The sequence below is a fragment of the Eubalaena glacialis genome, chromosome X, assembly GCF_028564815.1.
Source record: "Eubalaena glacialis isolate mEubGla1 chromosome X, mEubGla1.1.hap2.+ XY, whole genome shotgun sequence".
Lineage (NCBI taxonomy): Eukaryota > Metazoa > Chordata > Mammalia > Artiodactyla > Balaenidae > Eubalaena > Eubalaena glacialis.
The window spans coordinates 11382594-11405861 of record NC_083736.1 but is presented as its reverse complement, the minus strand read 5'-3'; the positions used below and the strand labels follow the sequence as shown (position 1 = coordinate 11405861).

General features: G+C 42.4%; 1 protein-coding gene across 8 annotated transcripts in view; it reads right to left on the bottom strand.

Moving 5' to 3' along the window:
* OFD1 (OFD1 centriole and centriolar satellite protein) overlaps positions 1–23268 on the bottom strand; it is an 83918-nt gene that overhangs the window by 23847 nt on the left and 36803 nt on the right. For all 8 annotated transcript variants that reach the window (XM_061179387.1, XM_061179382.1, XM_061179381.1 and 5 more), the window contains 5 exons: positions 22648–22759; positions 13131–13736; positions 12528–12648; positions 11269–11372; positions 2283–2402 (listed from right to left, as the gene is read on the bottom strand). In XM_061179387.1, the coding sequence (XP_061035370.1) occupies positions 2283–2402; positions 11269–11372; positions 12528–12648; positions 13131–13736; positions 22648–22759 (1063 nt within the window). The remainder of the gene's footprint in view (positions 1–2282; positions 2403–11268; positions 11373–12527; positions 12649–13130; positions 13737–22647; positions 22760–23268) is intronic.

Genomic DNA, 23268 nt, shown 5'->3' with positions numbered 1-23268 from the left:
ACCCCTCCCTGGGGTTTTGGTTCCCACCTCCGTCCTGATCATGCACACACGTTTTCTCTCGTCCTGACCTCTCGCCCAGGCCTCACATCCATGCTGTCGGCGGGGCACTGTCCTGCCATCTGCGTTCCCGTCCCTTTCACTGTGCTCTTTCTACGCTCTGTCCACACGGCCACCAGGGCTTACGGCTTCTGCCTCCCGCTCCCGCTGCTGCAGCGAGGGTCCTGACCACCATCTCCTGCACAGCTCCAATACCGGAGTCTACGCTCTCCCTGACACCAGTCGCTCGGCCTTCAAGCCACCCCGCTTCCTTAGCACCAGTCACTCCCTGAAGGCCAGGATTTGCTGTGCTCCGTCTCTGCTCCGGCAGGGTCCACACCCGCGGCAGCCTAGGCCCCGACACGCTGCCTTTTTCCTTCTGCACTGACTTCCTCCCCGTCACCACCACGCCTGCACCTGAAACACCCTATGCCTGCACCAGCGCACTCCCCGACCCCCGACTCCAGCTGCCCTCGCCTGCTCCCCCCCTCGCGTCCGCGGGCTCCCCGACCCGACGCGCTCCCTCCCCCGCCACCTCTCCCACAAAACCCCACCTACCCCGCGAGCCCCAACCCAAGCGCACCTACGTGTCCCCACAGGGACAGGAGCCAGCCTCTCCAGCGCCATATTCACACGGTATTTTGTGCCTGCCTCGTCCAAAACCCTGTGTATCTTTTTACTCCTTCTATTCCTTCCAGGAGAGGCCCATGCTTTAATTATCTGTTGACTCCCTAGAGCCCACAGCACAAGTCCCTGCGCCTCACAGGTTTCATTACATTCCAACCCCGCTGATGACTATGCTGACCCTTCTCCTCCAGCTCCGGCCTGCAACCTCATTTCTTCCCCCCTAAACAATGCTGAGAAACAGACAAACTCGTAGACTCACCAGAGGACTCTGAACCTCTTCGCCATGCCCCGTTCTACACCACCAACACAACTGAGCTAGCTTTCCTAATAGGAGAGAGGTAACAATCTTCTCTGTCCCTTGACCCCGGCCATGAACTTGAACACCAGAGGCGGCAGCTGGTCATTGCCACAGGCAGAAACGCACCCTTCTGCCTCCTTGCTGGGGCAGAAGGTTCGCTCCCAAATGGTGTCGCTTTCTCGTGATCTCAGATAGGAATGCTGTTTGGTGCCAATTCAAAAAGTTAAAGAAGGAAGAAAAAAGGGCTCCTTCTTGGCCGTGGGGTATACTTTGTGGCTGCAGAGTGGCATACGAAAACCTCTTGGACAAAAACCTCTTTGGACATAAGAGTGAAAAAAAAAAAAAAAAAAAGGAAGCTTTTCCACTGGGCACCTCAAAGATACCAAGTTTCAGCCTTTTCATTTCTCTTTGGGCCCAGATGCAGAGGTGATATGAACAGCAGAGAATTTCTCAATGATCAAAATGTAGACACACTACTTAATAATCATTTTAAAAGCCATTATTATAATCTCCATTCCATCTCAGAGGCAGAACGCCTATCTACTCAGTTGGTTTCCCTTATTCTATTATTTTTATTCCCATCTCTGCCAGGTGGCTGCCCATCAGGTCCGCTCTCGGGTGGCCACCATCCCTACTCAGTACCCATCCGACTGGAGGTCCTTGGTGACGGCTTGCTGACCGTCCCACCCTTTCACTAGAAGCTCCGTAAAGCAGGGACTTGGGCTGGTTCACTGCTGGATTCCCAGCCCCCATGAAAATGCCCAGCACAGAAAAAGCTCTTGATCAAGTTGCCCTGAAAGAGTGCTTTCCAGAATGATTTACGCTGGAATCAGCGAAATCAACCCTCTCAAAAATCTCTTGCTTCTGTCAGCAACTCACATATTCCTGAGTACTGTGACTTCAAACAAACTGCTTACAAGAGGCTTTACATAGGTTTGGGGGATGATGTTCTCCCAACGTTTACAAACGCCTAGTAGGTGGTTTCACTTGAGGAATTGCCAGTATAAGGCTTCAGCACTTTGGTCCAAGGAGAAAAGGACCTGGCTACTGGCCAAGCCCCGAACCAAAGCTCCCATCTCCCCGTCCACATGCTGGTAAGGGACGGGGGGAGTCTGGAGAAGGGAAGGGGAGAGACAAAGTGGGCCAGACAAGTGAAGTCCGATGATCACTTTTTCTCCAGTATCATCAGCTTTTCTGAAGATTAAAATATAAAGGGTTAACTTTCCTAATTTTTTAAGGCATGAAGGAAGCAAAGAGACAGAAAGAAAAATAATATTAAATATTATTATTAACATATCTCGTTAGTTAAAGCAAAACTTACTTGGGTACCGATAAGAGACAGGTCTGGCAGGCACAGTGGCTGCAGCACCTTCCACGTGAGGCATGTTGCCAGCAGGATGGAGGCCGTCCATCTCAAACTGCCTCGGCACGTTCCCTGCATCTACATGAGGTGCAAACGAGTCTCCCATGAGTCCTTAACAGCAGCAGCAAGAGAAGGGAGGGTGGGGATAACTCCTTGCTGAGCACTTAAGTTTCAGACAAAGCAACTGGGCCAGCTCTTTCCTTACAGGATTCTAGGAAGTCATCCTAGCCACTTGCCAATGTATCTGTTTCTCAAAGCATTCTTAGGAGATTCATTTACAAATTGAATTTGTTACCCAGTAGGAAAATCAATCCAGTGACAGAAGAATTCACCTGGCTTGGCAGATAATCATTTGAATTCTATTTAAATATCAATGATTTAACAAAGTTAATGAAGTTGGTTACAAAGATCTGGTAAAACATACTAAGCCCTTTCGTTTACCTGTTCAAAATACTATACACTCAGACTTGAGGATGAAGCTCACCAGGCAAACAATAGGTTAATATACAAATATAAAGACTTCCTGGGGGATCGGATCAAGATGGTGGAGGAGGAGGACATGGAGCTCACCTTCTCCCACAAATACATCAAAAATACATCTACACGTGGAACAATTCTCACAAAACATCGACTGAACACTGGCAGAGGACCTCAGACTTCCAAAAGGGTGATGAAAACGCCAGGTGAGTGGGTAGGATAAAAGAAAAAAGAAAAAAGAAAAAAAAAAAGAGAAAGAGAAAGGAATCGGGACAGGACCTGCGCCCACGGGAAGGAGCTGCGAAAAAAGAAAGGTTTCCGCACCCTGGCAAGTCCCCTCACTGGTGGGGAGATCAGCTGGGAAAGAGGGGGAGCTTCGAAGACTTGGAGGAGAGCGCAGCAACCGGGTTGCAGAGGGCAAAACAGACAGAGACCTGCACAGACGGTTGGTGCTGCCACCCGGCACCCCTCACCCTGCTGGGGCGGGTGGGGGCTAGGTGCTGAGGCTCAGGCTTCAGAGGTCAGAACCGGGGAGACAGCCTGAGGGCGCTAGGGTGTGGTGTGGCCACAACTGAGAGAGTATGGGAAGAAGCCTGGGACAGCCAGATAGGCAAGGCGCCGTTGTTGGGGGACGTGCAAGGAGAGGAGCGGGACCACCATAGGAGCTTCTCTCTCCATGCGCACTCTCAGGTGGCAGGGCACCACTTACACAAGCTCTGGGGGCAGGTGCAACCGCTGCCACTGCCGAGGATCCCACGACCGGGCACCAACCACCGCCCCTGCCCTCCTGGGAGGATGCATGGGCCGCACACCTGCACACCCCTATCACAGGGATAACAACCAGCACACACTGAGGAAAGAGACGGTAAGCATCCAAACCAAAAACGGTCCTCACGCAAAAAAATACTAAACTCACACAAGCTACGCAGGGATGCTTTTGCATATAAATAGCGCTCCAAGACCACAGTAGATGATAATTGTTTCTCCTAAATTCAGAGTAAGAGAAATATAAGTAAAATGCAGAAGCAGAGGGACCACTCCCAGATAAAAGACCAAGAGAATTCCCCTGAAGGAACAAACGATGAAACAGACCTCTTCAGTCTAACAGACACTGAGTTTAAAAAAAAAAAAGAAAAGAAAATACTGAAGGAATTAAGAAAGGCTATCAACAGAAATGTGGATAACTATAAAAAGGAACTAGGAACTATAAGAAGGAGCTAAGAAAAAATAGAAAATTCATTTGCCAAGACTAAAGGTGAGCTAAAGGCAATGAATATCAGAATGAATAATGCAGAAGAAACAATAAGTGATCTGGAAGACAGAATAATGGAAATTACACAATCAAAACAGCAGACAGAAAACCAAATGAAAAAAAAAGAAAGCAATGTAAGAGACCACTGGGATAATACAAAGCAGGTCAATCTACCCATAATGGGGATTCCAGAAGGAGAAGAAAGAGAAAAGGGGATAGAAAACGTATTTGAAGAAACTATGGCTGAAAACTTGCCAAACCTAAAGAAACAGATATCCAGATACAGGAAGTACAGAGAGTCCCAAACAAGGTAAACCCAAAGAGACCTATACCAAGACATATTATAATAAACATGGCAAAAGTTAAAGAGAGGATTCTAAAGGCAGCAAAAGAAAAACAAAGAGTTAATTAAAAGGGAACCCTCCCATAAGGCTATCAGCTGATTTTTCTAAAGAAATGCTGCAGGCCAGAAGTGAGTGGCAAAATATATTCAAAGTCTTGAAATGGGAAAATCTGCAACCTAGAATACTCTACCCAGCAAGATTATCATTTAGAAGAGGAGGAGAAATAAAGAATTTCTCAGACAAACAAAAATGAAAAGAAAACAGCAATACTAAACCTATCTGAAAAGAAATATTAAAAGGTCTTCTCTAAATAGAAAAGAAACAAAAAGATACAGGAAGGACGAAATCACTATTGGAAAGTAAATCACTTAAATTAGCCAGTATATAGATCAAAAAGAAAAAAACAAAAACCAATCTGTGAAAGCGATGATAAAACAAGGAACAGCAAAAGGATAAACATGAAGACGTTAAAAAAAAGGACATCAAAACCATAAAAGGTGGGGAAGGAAAGTAAGAAAATGTAGACTTCTTTTAAGAATGTGTTTGGGCCTATATGACTATCAGTCTAAAACAAGCAGATACAGGAAGGGGTTCACATACTTGAAAAACAGGGCAACTGCAAGTCAAAAACATACAATAGAAAGAAAACACAAGCATAAAAGGAAATCCTCAAACCACAAAGAGAAAGGAACAAAGAAGAAACATAGAATCAACTGGAAAACAAGATTTAAAATGGCAATAAATACATATGTATCAATAATTACCTTAAATGTCAATGGACTGAATGCTCCAATAAAAAGACACAGGACTCCCCTGGTGGCGCAGTGGTTAAGACTCCGTGCTCCCAATGCAGGGGGCCCAGGTTCAATCCCTGGTCAGGGAACTAGATCCCACATGCATGCTGCAACTAGGAAGCCCACCTGCCGCAACTAAGGAGCCAATGTGCTGCAACTAAGACCCAGCACTACCAAATAAATTAATTAATTAAAAAAAAAAAACAGAGTGGCAGACTGGATTAAAAAACAAGAGCCTACAATATGCTGCCTACAAGAGACCCACCTTAGGGCAAAGGACACACATAGATGGAAAGTGAGGGGATGGAAAAAGATATCATGCAAATGGAAATGACAAGAAAGCAGCAGTTGCAATACTCATAACAGACAAAATAGACTTTAAAACAAAGGTCATCAAGAAATATAAAGAAGGACACTATATAATGGTAAAAGGATTAATACAAGAAGAGGCTTTTACACGCATCAACATATATGCACGTAATATAGGAGCACCGAAATACATAAAACAAATACTAACAGACATAAAGGGAGAAATTGATGGGAATACAATAGTAGTAGGAGATTTTAACACACACTAACATCAATGGACAGATCTTCTAGACAAGATCAATAAGGCAACAGAGGTCCTAAATGATACAGTAGAAAAGTTAGAATTAATTGATATTTTCAGGACATTACATCCAAGAAAAAGAACAGAATATGCATTCTTTTCAAGTGCACATGGACCATTCTCTAAGATTGACCACATACTAGAGCACAGAACTAACCTCAACAAATTTAAGCATACAGAAATTATTTCAAGCATCTTCTCTGACCACAACAGCATGAAACTAGAAATCAAGCACAGAAAAAGAAATGAGAAAAGAACAATTACACAGAGACTAAACAACATGTTACTAAAAAACCAATGGGTCAATGAGGAAATCAAAAAGAAAATTAGGGACTTCCCTGGTGGTCCAGTGGTTAAGACTCCGCGTGCCCAATGCAGGGGGCCTGGGTTCGATCCCTGGTCAGGGAACTAGATCCCACATGCCGCAACTAAAGATCCCACATGCTGCAACGAAGATCCCACACGCTGCAACGAAGATCCCACACGCGGCAACAAAGATGCCACGTGCCACAACCAAGACTTCGCGCAACCAAATAAATTACTAAATGAATATTTTTTTAAAAAAAGAAAAATTAAAAAATACCTTGAGACAAATGGCAATGAAAACACAACCATACAAAATCTATGGAACATAGCAAAAGCAGTTCTTGGAGGGAAGTTCATAGCGATACAGGCTTTCCTCAAAAAACAAAAAAAAATCTCAAATAACCTAATACACCACCTAAAAGAATTAGAAAAAGAACAAACAAAACCGAAAGTCAGCAGAAGGAAGGAAATAATAAAGATCAGGGAGAAAATGAATAAAATAGAGATTTAAAAAACAATAGAAAAAAATCAGTAAAAACAAGAGCTGGTTCTTTGAAAGGGTAAACAAAATTAACAAACCTCTGGCCAGGCTCACCAAGAAGAGGAGAGAGAGAATCCAAATAAACAAAATAAAAAAATGAAAAAGGAGAAATCTCAACTGATACTTCAGAAATACAAAAAACCGTAAGACAATACTATGAACAATTATATGCCAACAAATTCAACAATGTAGAAGAAACGGACAACTTTCTAGAAATGTGCAGCCCACCAAAATGGAATCAAGAAGCAATAAATAATTTGAACAGACCGATCACTAGAAGTGAAATAGAATCCGTAGTCAAAAAACTTCCTACAAACAGAAGTCCAGGACCAGAGGGCTTCACACGCAAATTCTACCAAACATACAAAGAAGAACTTATACTGATCCTTCTCAAACTCTTCCAAAAATGTGAGGAGGAGGGAACACTCCCAAAGACATTCTATGAAGCCACCATCACCCTGATACCAAAACCAGACAAAGACACTGCCAAAAAAGAAAACTTCAGGCCAATATCTCTGATGAATATAGATGCAAAAATCCTCAACAAACTATTAGCAAACCGAATCCAACAACACATAAAAAAGATCATACACCATGACCAAGTGGGATTCATCCCAACTTCACAAGGATGGTTCAACATACGCAAATCAATCAATGTGATACACCACATCAACAAAAGAAAAGACAAAAACCACACGGTCATCTCAATAGATGCAGAAAAAGCATCTGACAAAATTCAACATCCATTCATGATAAAAACTCTCACCAAAGTGGGTATAGAGGGAGCATGTCTCAACATAATAAAAGCTACTGATGACAAACCCACAGCCAATGTAATACCCAATGGTGAAAAGCTGAAAGCCTTCCTGCTAAAATCTGGAACAACTCAAGGATGCCCACTCTCACCGCCTCTATTCAACATAGTACTGAAAGTCCTAGCCACAGCAATCATACAAGACAAAGAAATAAAAGATATCCAAATTGGAAGGGAAGAGGTAAAATGGTCACTATATGCAGATGACATGACACTATATTCAATATATAGAACACCCTAAGGACTCCACACAAAAACTACTAGACCTAATAAATGAATTCAGCTAAGTAGCAGGATACAAGATTAACATTCGGAAATCTGTTGCATTTCTTTACACTAACAATGAAATAACAGAACGGGAATGTAAAAAAACAATACCTTTTAAAATTGCACCAGAACCCAAAAAACAAAAAAACTGAGGAATAAACATGACCAAGGAGGTGATAGACTTATACACGGAGAACTACAAAACATAAATAAGGAAATTAAAGCGGATTCAAAGAAATAGAAAGATATCCCATGCTCTTGGATTGGAAGAAGGTTGTTAAAAATGGCCATATTACCCAAAGCAACCTACAGATTTAATGTGATCCCTATCAAATGACCCATGACATTTTTCACAGAACTAGAACAAATAATCCTAAAATTTATATTGAACCATAAAAGACCCAGAATTGCCAAAGCAATCCTGAGGCAAAAAAACAAGGCAGGAGGCATTTCCCTCCCAGACTTCAGACAATACTACAAGGCTACAGTAATCAAAACAGAATAGTACTGGCACAAAAACAGACATATGGATCAATGAAACAGAACAGAGCCCAGAAACAAACCCATACACTTACGGTCAATCTTCGACAAAGAAGGAAAGAATATACAATGGGAAAAAGATGGTCTCTTCAGCAAGTGGCGTTGGGAAAGTTGGACAGCTGCATGTAAATTAATGAATTTAGAACACACCATCTCACCATACACAAAAATAAACTCAAAATGGGTTAAAGATTTAAACATAAGACATGACACCATAAAAATCCTAGGAAAAATCCTAGGGAAAACATTTTCTGACATAAATCGTAACAATATTTTTTAGGTCAGTCTCCCAAGGCAACAGAAATAAAAACAAAAATAAACAAATGGGACCTAATCAAACTTATAAGCTTTTGCACATCAAAGGATATCATAAACAAGACAAAAAGACAACCCTCAGAATGGGAGAAAATATTTGCAAGTGATGCGACTAACAAGGGCTTAATCTCCAAAATATACAAACAGCTCATACAACTCGACAACAAAAGAACAAACAACACAATCGAAAAATGGGCTGAAGACCTTAATAGACATTTCTCCAAGGAAGACATACAGATGGCCAGTAAAGAAAAGATGCTCTAGATGCAAAAATTCTTAACAAAACTTTAGCAAATTGAATGTGACAATATAGATCAAGAGGGCCAGAGTGCACGTTCCAGATCACCTGACTTAATTGGTTTTATTTATTTATTTATCTTGGCCACAGCATGTGGGATCTTAGTTCCCCAACCAGGGATGGAACCTGTGCCCCCTGCATTGGAAGCACAGACTCTTAACCACTGGACCGCCAGGGAAGTCCCATGACTTAATTGGTTTTAATGGCCCTGAACTGAATGGGTAATACTAATGGTGATAATTTGAGACCCCTTTATAGGCAAAAAAGGAAGATTTGCGGGGAGAGTGAATACCAGAGAGAGAACTGTTAACCTCAGTGTAAGGACCTGAACTTTTAACCTGAGTGGGATACTTGAGAAGCCAGTACAGGGTTTTGAGCAGAGGAGTGATATATCATTATTTGACTGTGTTTTAACACTCTATTTTGCTGAGAACATATTTTAGTAGAGTAAGCTTAGAACCAGGTAGACTAAATAATATGTAAATCAAAGTATTTTGTAAATTATAAGTTAAATATTAATGAATCACATATTGGGATAATTTATAAAAAAAAAAGAAAAGATGCTCAACATCACTAATTATCAGAGAGATGCAAATCAAAACTACAATGAGGTATCATCTCACACCACTCAGAATGGCCATCGTTAAAAAGTCTACAAATAATAAATGCTGGAGATGGTGTGAAGAAAAGAAAACTCTCCTACGCTGTTGGTGGGAATGTAAGTTGTTGCAGCCACTACGGAAAACAGTATAGCAGTTCCTTAGAAAACTAAAAATAGAATTACCATATGGTCCAGCAATCCCACTCCTGGGCATATACCCAGACAAAACTCGAATCCAGAAAGATATATGCACCCCTATGTTCATAGCAGCACTATTCACAATAGCCAAGACAAGGAAACAACCTAAATGTCCATCGCCAGATGAATGGATAAAGAAGATGCGGTGCATATATACAATGGAATACCACTCAGCCATAAAAAAGAACAAAATAATGCCATCTGCAGCAACATAGATGGACCTAGAGATTATCATACTAAGTACGTCAGAAAGAGAAAGACAAATTCCATAGGATATCACTTGAACGTAGAGTCTAAAATATGGCACAAAGGAACCTATCTATGAAACAGAAACAGACTCACAGACATAGAGAACAGACTTGTGGTTGCCAAGGGGGAGGGGGGGAGGGAGAGGGATGGACTAGGAGTGTGGGGTTAGTAGATGCAAACTATTACATTTAGAATGAATAAAACAACAAGGTCCTACTATATGCACAGGAAACTAAAACCAATCTCCTGGGATAAACCATAATGGAAAAGAATATAAAAAAATGTATATATGCATATAACTGAGTCACTTTGCTGTACAGAAGAAATTAGCTCCACATTGTAAATCAACTATACTCCAATAAGAAAAAAAAAAAGACTTCCCAATATAACACAGGGAATAGAGCCAATACTCCATAATAACTATAAATGGAGTATAACCTCTAAAAATTCTGAGCCACTATACTGTAGATGGTAACTTCTTCTATAATACTGTACATCAACTGTACTTCAATAAAAAAAAGAATGTTATATAAACTAGCTATTATAGTATGTAATCTTGGGATTGATTTTTCTCACTAAGCTAATTCCGTGGAGATCCATGGAAACTGCTGCATATATCAATAGTCTGTTTCACGTAATTGCTGAGTGGTAGTTCACAGTATAGATTTGCCATCATCTGTTTAACCATTCACTAATTGAAGGATACCTGGGTTGTTTCAAGTTTCTGGCTATCATGAATAAAGCTTCTATAACCAAAAAAGAACCAAGACTTGCCAAGCCGGAAAGAACCTCAGAGCTGGTTGACTCTACATCCTTAGTTTAGACTGTTCTACCTCGGAGCCTCCTGCTTCAGTATGAGGCAGGGCCAAAGTCAGGACACCAGTTTCTAGACTCTTAAGCTAATACTCTTTTACCTCCATTCTCTAACTAAGAAAGGGTTTTCTCAATCTGCGGCAATTGATGGAATCAGTATAATTCAAAAAAAAAAAAAAAATAACTTTTTCACAATCCATAAAAGAGGGAAAAAAAGCAAATTTTAAGAAGTCACTTATTTTAAACCTGAGGCAATCCTAAACTTCATAAATTAAGGATTCACTTATGGGCTTAGCTCCGACTTTGCAATTAGTTATCCTGAAATTTTTAATAAATGGAACTCAGAACCTGAAAATCTTTGATACAAAAACGAGGCACTGTATACCTGTATGTGTGGTTTTATCACAAAACAAAAATGTCCTGATTTGTAACTGCTTTGTTTTTTATAACAATGGGTATGTTTTGCCAAAACTAAACTTTCTACATTTTGAACTTATAAAAACAAGTATTAATATTTAAACTTACATTCAAAAGATGATAGTTCAAATTCTTCACGATCCTTAAAAGCTAGCTTGTCTGGATTTGAAAATTCACTTGTGCCTTGAAGTTCTGTTTGTTTTTGATAAAGACTGGATGGGAAGAATAAAATTCAAGAATGTGAAGCTTTAATAATGTAAGACACAAGAGCACAGGGTGATGAAAAAGCCTTTTGTGACTCGAGAAAATGCTTTAGAAAATTAATTTTTCGTGGACTTATAGAGAATAAGAGCTACGGTGCACTGGGCGCTCTCCACACACCAGGCATCATTCCAAACAGTTAATACACTTTAACTCAGTCACTCCTCCAGACCACCTCATGCTGTGAGGTAGGTACTACCATTGTTCACAGAGGATAACAAGGCTGTTCCTAGGAGGAATTTTTTTTTTTTTTTTTTAAAGAACTACAAAAAAGTTTTGAAAGCAAGTTTTTGAAAAGCTGTGCACACCTTTAGCGTGAGCCAGCTGAAGATGCAACACACCACAGTGCCCTACCTCGGCCCATGTGTGTCCTGCCTCTCCTCTTGGCTTTAGCACAGAAGGAGTGATATAAAAAATATTACATACTTGAGGACCAGGTCAGGCACATGTGGCAGTTTTCAACTCTGTACAGTAGAATTGCATCAACACATAGATGCCTAGGCCTGAGCCCAGAATGAAGGAGTCAGAATCTCCTGCCACGGGGACTGGGCCCAGGCAGGAGTCCCCCACGTGACTCGAATGCCAGCCTGCCCCTCCCTCCCCCGAGCTTCTCAACACACCCACCGCATCCTGCTTCAGCCATCATATCCTAGGACCCAATACCACTTTCGAATTTATTTCAATGATTTACAAAGTGGAACCTTATTTGCTTATATTTAAATGCCTAAATATTTGTGACTTTTTAATGATGTATGAAACTATTTTAAGTTCACACTGAATTTATTTGCTTTTGCAGTCTGTACGTCTGTTTTATCTTTATAAACCAAGTCTATTCATGGAACTGTGCAAATGCTTATTAATACCATAGCACATATTCTATACATCAAGTTTAGCAAACGAGTCAAAATTACTCGTTTGCTAAAAGGAGTCTTTTTTTCCCCCAGGTAATTCAGATGATTCTCAAAGATCACACATCTCACAATCTGACTGCAAATTCTATACTGCCACACAGTCTTTAATATCACCTAAAAGACCCAAACACGCCATGACTGAGATCGTAGGCAGCAACCTGCGTTGGCAGAGGCTGGGCAGAAGGTGGTACATACCCGGCCTCCTGCTCCGCAGGGCTGGAGAGCGAGTGCACGGAAAGGCTGTGCCTGGACTCGGCAGGTGAAGGCTGCGGCGTTCTGTCGGGACCGGGGACAGCGGCGGGGGACTGGCCCAGACCTACAAGGCAGGAGGAACCAGGGTGAGCATGTTACAGATTGTGGAGAAGACAGCAGTGTGGTTTCTAAAGAGTTCCATTGCTTTGAAAATGAATTCTATCATCCTTGCAAACAGTGGAGTTATGTGTAAATGATCCACAGAGCGGACAATTCAGGCACCTGAATGAAACTGCAGCAGTAACAAGGAAACACGTGAAACTAACCCACAGCCAAGGAAAAGCCACTGTCAGTCTCTGAACGCCTTTCTGTGCCAAGCAAAACGCTGGCACTTGATGCTCTATCCCATGGCCTCCGACAGCAACTGTGACTCGGGGGAGACGCCGTGGTTCCCCAGGAGCCCGCGGTTCAAAGGCAGGGCTCTCCTGGGCCCGGCTCCCACGACCTGCTGCCGTCCTGGCTGCGCTCTCACTCAGAGGAGAGGGCCGATGAGGACCAACCCACCCACATCCAGAGCATCCCGCAACCCCTGTGGCAGTAGCTTACCTTCCAGGTACATCTCACTATCAAGGCTTCTCCTTGCTTTGGGGAGGGGAGTGGAGGAGAGGCGTCCGGAGGCCGTGTCCTTGTGTGACCTTGAGGCTGTGCTGCCTGGCACCTCAGATACCTCACTCTCGTCCCCTCTATGCGCATTCAAGAGAGGCTGCTGAGAGGCAACTCTGTCCTCTGCAAAAACACACTTCTCAGGAGCACGTGCAGGAACATTCTTGAGAGCTCTCAGCAGGTGCAGGGAGGGCAGGCTCCTGGCTGCCGATGGGCTCTTGGCGGGGCACCGACTGACCCTTCGATGGTAGTTTTGGAAAGCTTTTTCCAAGCGCTCGGCCTCTTGCTCCAGCTCTCTCACCCTTGCCGTGGTATTGGCTACAAACTCAAGGTCGGAATCGGGGGAACTACTCTCCGTGCTGGCATTTGGGTAACTGGGGATCTGTGGTGTAACTGGGACTGCCATCAGTTCCTCTTGTCTCAGAGGATTTTTCAAGAAATCCCCGCTTACGTCACCATCACGAGGTCCCTCCTTGCCACTCATTAACCCACTGATGGAGTGATTTAACAAAGACTGCTTCGTGTTGCGGTACACTTCGTTCTCCAGAGCTACGGGTTACAAACAGACAGACAGTGTGAGACAGGAAGGGAAAAGGTGGAGAATCAAATTAAAATATATTGAGAATTTCTTTTCTAAAAAATCAAAGTAATAAGGGCAAACTGGCACATTAAACAGTTTGTGGAGGGAGCCATCAAGATGGTGGAATAGCAGGACATGACGTTCACCTCCTCCCACAAATACATCAAACATATCCACATGTGGAACGATTCTCACAGAATACCTACTGAACGCTAGCAGAAGACCTCAGACACCTGAAAGAGCAAGAAAATCTCCATGCAACCAGGTAGGACAAAAGAAAAAAGAAAAAAAAAAGAAAGTGAGAAAGGAAGAGGGACAGGACCTGCACCCTGGGAGGGAGCTGTGCAAGAGGCCAGGTTCCTGCACCCCAGCAAGTCCCTTCCCCGGCGTGGAGATCAGCCGGGACAGACAGAGAGCTTCGGAGGAGAACGCAGCAACCAGTCTGCAGCAGCTAGGATGGAGAGAGACCTGCACAAAAGGTCTGTGCCACCGCCCTGTGCTCCCCAGCCTGAGATGCGCATCCGCCAGCGTGGGCCGGGGCTGGGTGCTGAAGCTCATGCTTCGGAGATCAGACCCGGGGAGAGGACTGGGGTGGGCTGCGTGCAAACAGCCTGAAGGGGCTGAAGTCTGATGCAACCACACCTGAGGGTGTATGCAGAGGAAGCCAGGCGCCACTGTTTGGGGGGGTGCGCGAGGGGAGGGGTGGGACCCACCACTGCAGCCTTCTTCGCTGTGCATGCTCTAAGGCAGCAGGACACCACCTACACGAGCTACAGGAGCAGTCTCCAGCTGCCACCACCGCTGCCCTCCCAGACTCCAGGAGTGGTCGCAAGCCACCACAGCTGCCTTCCCAGGCTCCAGGAGTGGTCGCAAGCCACCACAGCTGCCCTCCCAGGCTCCAGGAGTAGTCGCAAGCCACCACCGCTGCCCTCCCAGGCTCCAGGAGTGGCCGCAAGCCACCACAGCTGCCCTCCCAGGCTCCAGGAGTGGTCGCAAGCCACCACAGCTGCCTTCCCAGGCTCCAGGAGGGGTCGCGAGCCACCACCGCTGCCCTCCCAGGCTCCAGGAGTGGTCGCGAGCCACCACAGCTGCCTTCCCAGGCTCCAGGAGTGGTCGCAAGCCACCACCGCTGCCTTCCCAGGCTCCAGGAGTGGTCGCGAGCCACCACAGCCGCCCTCCCAGGCTCCAGGAGTGGCCGCAAGCCACCACCGCTGCCCTCCCAGGCTCCAGGAGTGGTCGCAAGCCACCACCGCTGCCCTCCCAGGCTCCAGGAGCGGTCGCAAGCCACCACCGCTGCCTTCCCAGGCTCCAGGAGCGGTCACAAGCCACCACCGCTGCCCTCCCAGGCTCCAGGAGCGGTCACAAGCCACCACCGCTGCCTTCCCAGGCTCCAGGAGTGGTCGCAAGCTGCCTCTGCTCCCACTGTGTGCTCCAGGGGTGCACGAGACCCCACTGCTGCCGAGAACTCCGGGACTGGGCAGCGGCTGCCGCGTCTGCACACCCCCCCATCAAGGGGATAATGAGCAGCACACGTTGAGGAAAGAGGCGACAGGCATCCATACTAAAAACAGCTCTCATGCCAAAAAAATATTAAACCCACAGACGCTACACAGGGATGATGCCACATATAAATAGCCCTCTAAGACCACAGTAGATAACTGATTCTCCTAAACTCACAGAATAAGAGAAATATAAGTAAAATGAAGAAGCAGAGGAACCGCTCCCAGTTAAAAGACCAAGAAAATTCCCCTAAAAGAACAAAGAAACAGATCTCTTCAGTTTAATAGACACCGATTTCAAAAAGGAGATAAGGAAAATACTGAAAGAATTAAGAAAGGATATCGACAAAAATGCAGAGTACTGTAAAAAGGAACTAGAAACTATAAAGAGGAACCAAGAAAAATTAGAAAACTCATTTGCCGAGACGAAAACTGAACTAAAGGCAATGAATAGTAGAATGAATAATGCAAAAAAACAGGCAATTCCCTGGTGGTGCAGTGGTTAGGACTCCGCGCTCTCACTGCCGAGGGTGCAGGTTCAATCCCTGTCAGGAAACTAAGATCCCGCAAGCTGTGCAGCATGGCCACAACAAAACAAATAATGCAGAAGAACGAATAAGTGATCTGGAAGATAGAATAATGGAAATCACCCAATCAGTACAGCAGACAGAAAGCAAAATGAAAAAAAAAAAAAAATGAAACCAATATAAGAGAACTATGAGACAATATAAAGCATGCCAATCTATGCATAATAGGGATTCCAGAAGTGGAAGAAAGAGAAAAGGGGATCGAAAATGTATTTGAAGAAACTACGGCTGAAAACTTCTCAAACCTCAAGAAGTAAACAGATATCCAGGTGCAGGAAGCACAGAGGGTCCCAAACAACGTAAACCCAAAGAGACCTATAGCAAGACATATTATAATAAAAATGGTAAAAGTTAAAGATAAAGAGAAGATGCTAACAGCAGCAAGAGAAAAACAAGGAGTTAATTACAAGGGAACCCCCATAAAGCTATCAGCTGACTTCTCTACACAAACACTGCAGGCCAGAAGGCAGTGGCGAGAGATTGATTCAAAGTCCTGAAAGGGAAAAATCTGCAACCTAGGATACTCTACCCAGCAAGGTTATCATTTAGAATACAAGGAGAGATTAAGAATTTCTCAGACAAGTGAAAACTAAAAGAATACAGCAACACTAAACCTATCCTAAAGGAAACATTGAAAGGTCTTCTCTAAATAGAAAAGAGGAAAGCAAATCTACTAAATAAGCCAGTACACAGATTAAAAAAGAATCAAAAAATTTCTGTGAAATGACGATAACCATAATGAACAGCAAAAGAATGAATATAAAGATGTAATAGAGGACATCAAAATCTTGAAATGTTGGGGAGGACATTAAGAAAATGTAGATTATTTTTTCATTTCCTAGAATGCGTTTCAGCCTATATGGCTACCAGTCTAAGGCAAGTAGATACAGAATGGGGTTACCATACTTGAAAACAGGGTAACCACAAATCAAAAGCATACAACAGATTCACAAAAGACAAAAACAAGAGAACATAAGCATAATACAAAAGAAAATCACCAAACCACACAAGGAAAAACAAAAACAAATGGACAAAGAAATATAAAATCAATGGGAAAACAAGGCTTAAAATTGCAATAAATACATATCTATCAATAATCATCTTAAATGTAAACAGACTGAATGCTCCAATCAAAAGACACAAAGTGGCAGATTGGATTAAAAAGAAAACAAGAGCCTACAATAGGCTGACTACAAGAGACCCACTTTAGGACAAAGGACACACATAGATTGAAAGTGAGGGTATGTGAAAAGATATTTCATTCAAACGGAAATGACAAGAAAGCAGGGGTTGCAATATTCACATCAGACAAAATACTTTAAAACAAAGACCATAAAGAAAGATAAAGGAGGACACTATACAGTGATAAAAGGATCAATACAAGAAGAGGATTTTACAGACATCAACATATATGCACCTAATACAGGAGGACCCAAATACATAAAACAAATACTAACAGACATAAAGGGAGAAACTGACAAGAATACAATAATAGTAGGAGACTTTAACATCCCACTCACATCAATGGACGGATCTTGTAGACAAAAAAAAAAGTCAGTAAGGCAATAGAGATACTAAACAACACAATAGAACAGTTAGACTTAACTGATAGTTTCAGAACACTACATCCAAAACAAAACAAAACAAAAAGAAAGCCAGAATACACATTCTTCACAAGTGCACATGGAACATTCTCTAGGATTGACCACATACTAGGGCACAAAAAAAGCCTCAACAAATGTAAGACTACAGAGATTATATCTCAAGCATCTTTTCTGACTACAATGGCATGAAACTAGAAATCAACCACAGAAAAAGAAATGAGAAAAAACGATTACATGGAGACTAAACAACATGCTACTAAAAAATGGATCAATGATGATGAAGTCAAAGAGGAAATTAAAAAATACCTCGAGACAAATGACAATGAAAACAGAACCATAAAAAATCTATGGGACATAGCAAAAGCAGTTCTTAGAGGGAAGTTCATAGCAATACAGGCCTTCCTTAAAAAAAAAAAAAAAAAAAGAAAAATGTCAAATAAAAAACCTAACCTACCACTTAAAAAAATTAGAAAAAGAAGAACAAACAAAACCTAAAGTCAGCAGAAGGAAGGAAATAATAAAGATGAGAGAGAAAATAAATAAAATAGAGATTAAAAAAATAGAAAAAGTCAATAAAACCAAGAACTGGTTCTTTGAAAGGGTAAACAAGATTGACAAACCTCTGGCCAGGCTCACCAAGAAGAAAAGAGAGAGAACCTAAAGAAACAAAATAAAGAAAGGAAAAAGGAGATATAACAACCAATACCACAGAAATACAAAAAACCCTAAGGGAATACTATGAACAATTATATGCTAACAAATTTGACAACCTAGAAGAACTGGACAACTTTCTAGAAACATATAGCCCACCAAAATGGAATCAAGAAGAAATAAATAATTTCAACAGACGGATACTAGAAGTGAAATAGAATCTGTAGTCAACAAACTCCCTACAAACAAAAGTCCAGGACCAGAGGGCTTCACAGGCAAGTTCTACCAAACATACAAAGAACAACTTATACTGATCCTTCTCAAACTCTTCCAAAAATGTGAGGAGGAGGGAACACTCCCAAAGACATTCTATGAAGCCACCATCACCCTGATACCAAAACCAGACAAAGACACTGCCAAAAAAGAAAACTTCAGGCCAATATCTCTGATGAATATAGATGCAAAAATCCTCAACAAACTATTAGCAAACCGAATCCAACAACACATAAAAAAGATCATACACCATGACCAAGTGGGATTCATCCCAACTTCACAAGGATGGTTCAACATACGCAAATCAATCAATGTGATACACCACATCAACAAAAGACAAAAACCACATGGTCATCTCAATAGATGCAGAAAAAGCATCTGACAAAATTCAACATCCATTCATGATAAAAACTCTCACCAAAGTGGGTATAGAGGGAGCATGTCTCAACATAATAAAAGCTATTGATGACAAACCCACAGCCAATGTAATACTCAACAGTGAAAAGCTGAAAGCCTTCCTGCTAAAATCTGGAACAACTCAAGGATGCCCACTCTCACCCCTTCTATTCAACACAGTACTGAAAGTCCTAGCCACAGCAATCATACAAGACAAAGAAATAAAAGATATCCAAATTGGAAGGGAAAAGGTAAAATGGTCACTATATGCAGGTGACATGATACTATATACAGAAAACCCTAAAGACGCCACACAAAAACTACTAGAACTGATAAACGAATTCAGCAAGGTAGCAGGATACGAGACTAACATACAGAAATCTGTTGCATTTCTTTACACTAACAATGAAATATCAGAAGGGAATGTAAAAAAACAATACCTTTCAAAATCACACCTCAAAAAATAAAATACTTAGGAATGAACCTGACCAAGGAGGTGAAAGACTTATACGCTGAGAATTATGAAACATTAGTAAAGAAAACTGAAGATAACTCAAAGAAATAGAATGATATCCCATGCTCTTGGATTGGAAGAAGGTTGTTAAAATGGCCATACTACCCAAAGCAATCTACAGATTTAATGCGATCCCTATCAAATGACCCATGACATTTTTCACAGAACTAGAACAAATAATCCTAAAATTTATATGGAACCATAAAAAACCCAGAATTGCCAAAGCAATCCTAAGGCAAAAACACAAAGCAGGAGGCATTACCCTCTCAGACTTCAGACAATACTACAAAGCTACAGTAATCAAAACGGCATGGTATTGGGACAAAAACAGACATGGATCAATGGAACAGAATAAAGAGCCCAGAAATAAACCCACACACCTACGGTCAATTAATCTTCGACAAAAGAGGCAAGAATATACTTATACAACGGAAAAAGGACAGACTCTTCAGCAAGTGGTGTTGGGAAAGTTGGACAGCCACATGTAAATCAATGAAGTCAGAACACACCCTCTCACCATACACAAAAATAAACTCAAAATGGCTTAAAGACTTAAACATAACACATGACACCATAAAACGTCTAGAAGAGAACACAGGCAAAACATTCTCCGACATAAATCGTACCAATGTTTTCTTAGGTCAGTCTCCGAAGGCAATAGAAATAAAAGCAAAAATAAACAAACAGGACCTGATCAAACTTACAAGCTTCTGCACAGCAAAGGAAACCATAAAACAAAAGCCAACCCACAGAATGGGAGAAAATATTTGATAACGACGCGACCAACAAGGACTTAATTTCCAAAATATACACACAGCTCATACAGTTCAACAACAAAAAAACAAACAACCCAATCGAAAAATTGGCGGAAGACCTATGTAGACATTTCTCCAAAGAAGAAATACAAATGGCCAATAGGCACATGAAAAGACACTCAACATTAGAGAAATTCAAATCAAAACTACAATGAGGTACCACCTCACACCAGTCAGAATAGCCATCATTAAAAAGTCTACAAATAACAAATGCTGGAAAGGGTGTGGAGAAAAGGGAACCCTCCTACACTGTTGGTGGGAATGTAGGTTGGTACAGCCAATATGGAAAACACTATGGAGGTTCCTCAGTAAAGTAAAAATAGAATTACCATATGAACCAGCAATCCCACTCCTGGGCACGTATACAGACAAAACTCTAATCCAAAAAGATACATGCACCCATATGTTCATAGCAGCACTATTTACAATAGCCAAGACATGGAAACCTAAATGTCCATCAACAGATGAATGGATAAAGAAGATGTGGTACACACACACACACACACAAAGGAATATCACTCAGCTGTAAAAAAAAAAAAAAAAAAGAACAAAATAACGCCACTTGCAGCAACATGGATGCAACTAGAGAATATCATACCAAGTGAAGTAAGTCAGAAAGAGAAAACAAATACCATGTGATATCACAATGTGGAATCTAAGATGTGTTCAATTCTGTCATATTTATGAAACAGAAAAAGACTCACAGACAAAGAGAACAGACTTGTGGTTGCCAAGAGGGAGGGGTTTGGGGGAGGGATGGAATGGGAGGTTGGGGTTAGCAGATGTAAGCTATTATATACGGAATGGATAAACAACAAGGTCCTACTGTATAGCACAGGGAACTATATTCAGTATCCTATGATAAACCATAATGGAAAATAATATCAAAAAGAATATATACGTGTAACTGAATCACTCTGCTGTACAGCAGAAATTAACATTGTTAATCAACTATACTTCAATAAATAAAACTAAAAAAAGAAAAGTTTGTGAAACCACTCATAACAGTAATTATTAACATTTACTTGAGAGCTTATGTGTACCAGCTACTGCTTCATATGCCTTCATTTGTAACGCATGTTATTATTTCACAATCCATTATGCACGACCCTGAAATCTAAAAGCTTTGAGAACTAAAAAGGTATTTACAATGTATGAGGGGACAAAGCCTAACCAGACTTGAACTCATGTGGTGGAAAAACCTGACCTGAGCTGATATAAACCCATTTATAATCTTTAATTATTTCACCCAGCATGAATGTTCACACATTTGACTTCAAAATAATGAATGTGTCTCACTACATGATGCCGCCCCCGAACTCCCAGGGCTGCGGCAAAATCCACTGCATACGGCCTGAGTCTCAGATAAGGAGGACACGTGGTCAGGCCACCACTGTGGGCCCAGAACTCTCACGGTTCCCATGTCACGGATGGGGGACTGCGGCTGAATCCCCCAGTTAGCGAGGCATCGAGCCACTGCACTGGCCTAATGCAAAGCCAGCAAATGTGACCACTCCTCTCCTGCAAGGCCACCTTGATGATGCCACGGACAGATGCTTGTGATGCCCATGCTCCAGAAGCTTCCACCCTCATTAAACTATTTCTAATGATACGAGCTTGGTACAGGTTTCAGCTGTGGGCAGTTTGGCAAATGCAGAATTGTGGAGACAAAATGAGGAACGGGAAAGAGTGGAGATGAGTAAAAAGACCAAAATAAAAGTGGCGTGGGGAGAAGGGGAGAAGGGGCCAAGGGCCTGAGTGGGAAGAAGGAACTGAGGAAGGCTCAAAATCATGAACACTCAGGAACTTCCACTGAGCTTGAAAGCAGCTAAAGAAAGCGTCTAAGCCTCAGAACACTTGTTATGAAGGAGGAGGGGCAGGTGTCACGCATCCACAGGAAGACATAGTAATAAGATGATAGCAGTGGCCATTTCCCCAGTGTTTTATATGCCCCAGGCACTGTACTGGAGCCAATCACATTTCCCCTTCGTCCTCCATGGCACAGAAGGTATTATCATCCTCATTACAAAGGGGGAAACTGAGACCCAAGGAAGTTAAAAGCAACATGTCCAAGGCCAAACAACTAACTTCAAAATTGGGGTACAAAACCAATTTTCTGATTCCAGAAGCAGTGCTCTTTTTGCCAGGGCACTCTGCCTTCTCCCACAGGTGTATACACCTGTCAAGGAGTATATAAAACCACTGAAGAGTAGACCGCTCTTATTATCAGGGTAGCAAATAAAAAAGGAAAGCCTAGGTCCAGGATGAATTTGGGGGCCTCTGCATCACTACCACACCTTTCCTATCTGGGGTATGAGGCTCCCCCAAGCATGGGGCACCTGTGAAAGCAAGTCACTTTAGCTGACGACCTGGCTGGTATCCATGAAACGGACACGGAGTTTGACTTCTAAGATGGCCCATGTCTCTACGGCTTTACCCCTACTATGAGAATTACTAAAAATTCAACGAGTAACAATTATTACATTTCCACAAACATCAGAAGCTTTACACACACACACACAGGTTAAAAATGTCTCTAACCTATCTGAGTTTGTTTCAGTTGCAATTTCAAATCGGTAAGCTGCACAGTTAATCCCTGGACAGAAGCATCGTATTCTAGTATCTGGGCCTTCAGCTGGGCGGAGTGCTCAACCTGCAGAGAATTAGAGAAGAAGAAATCAACGTAAAACAGATCACAGCTCACTTCAAAGGGAACAATTCTCTCGTTGCGCTTATTCTCTTTTTTTGTTTTGCCAGTTTTGAGCAGCTTTATACCCGTAACCCACAGGGTCCCTTAAAAATGACGACCGATAACACAAGTTTCCATTTCTTCTTACACGCATGTCAGAGCGGCTACTCCAGGGCATGGGCAGACACCAGAGTGAGGGCAGCAGTATTTCCAAGTCACAGGGTGAGAATCGAGACACTTCCACTGTGGGCACCATCAGGACTTGGAAAATGTTGTGTTTAAGTGAGTTTGCTTGCCTCTGGATTTTGTGACTATTATGAATATAAAGTCACATGACCACTGGACAGTTCTCTCAGATGAGAAAGGACACCCTTTAGCACCTTGAGGGATCTCTGATGTTAAAATAAATCCCACTTACACCAGTGTGGCGTGTGCCAAGTTCACACGTCTACGCAGTGGACTGGCCTGACCCC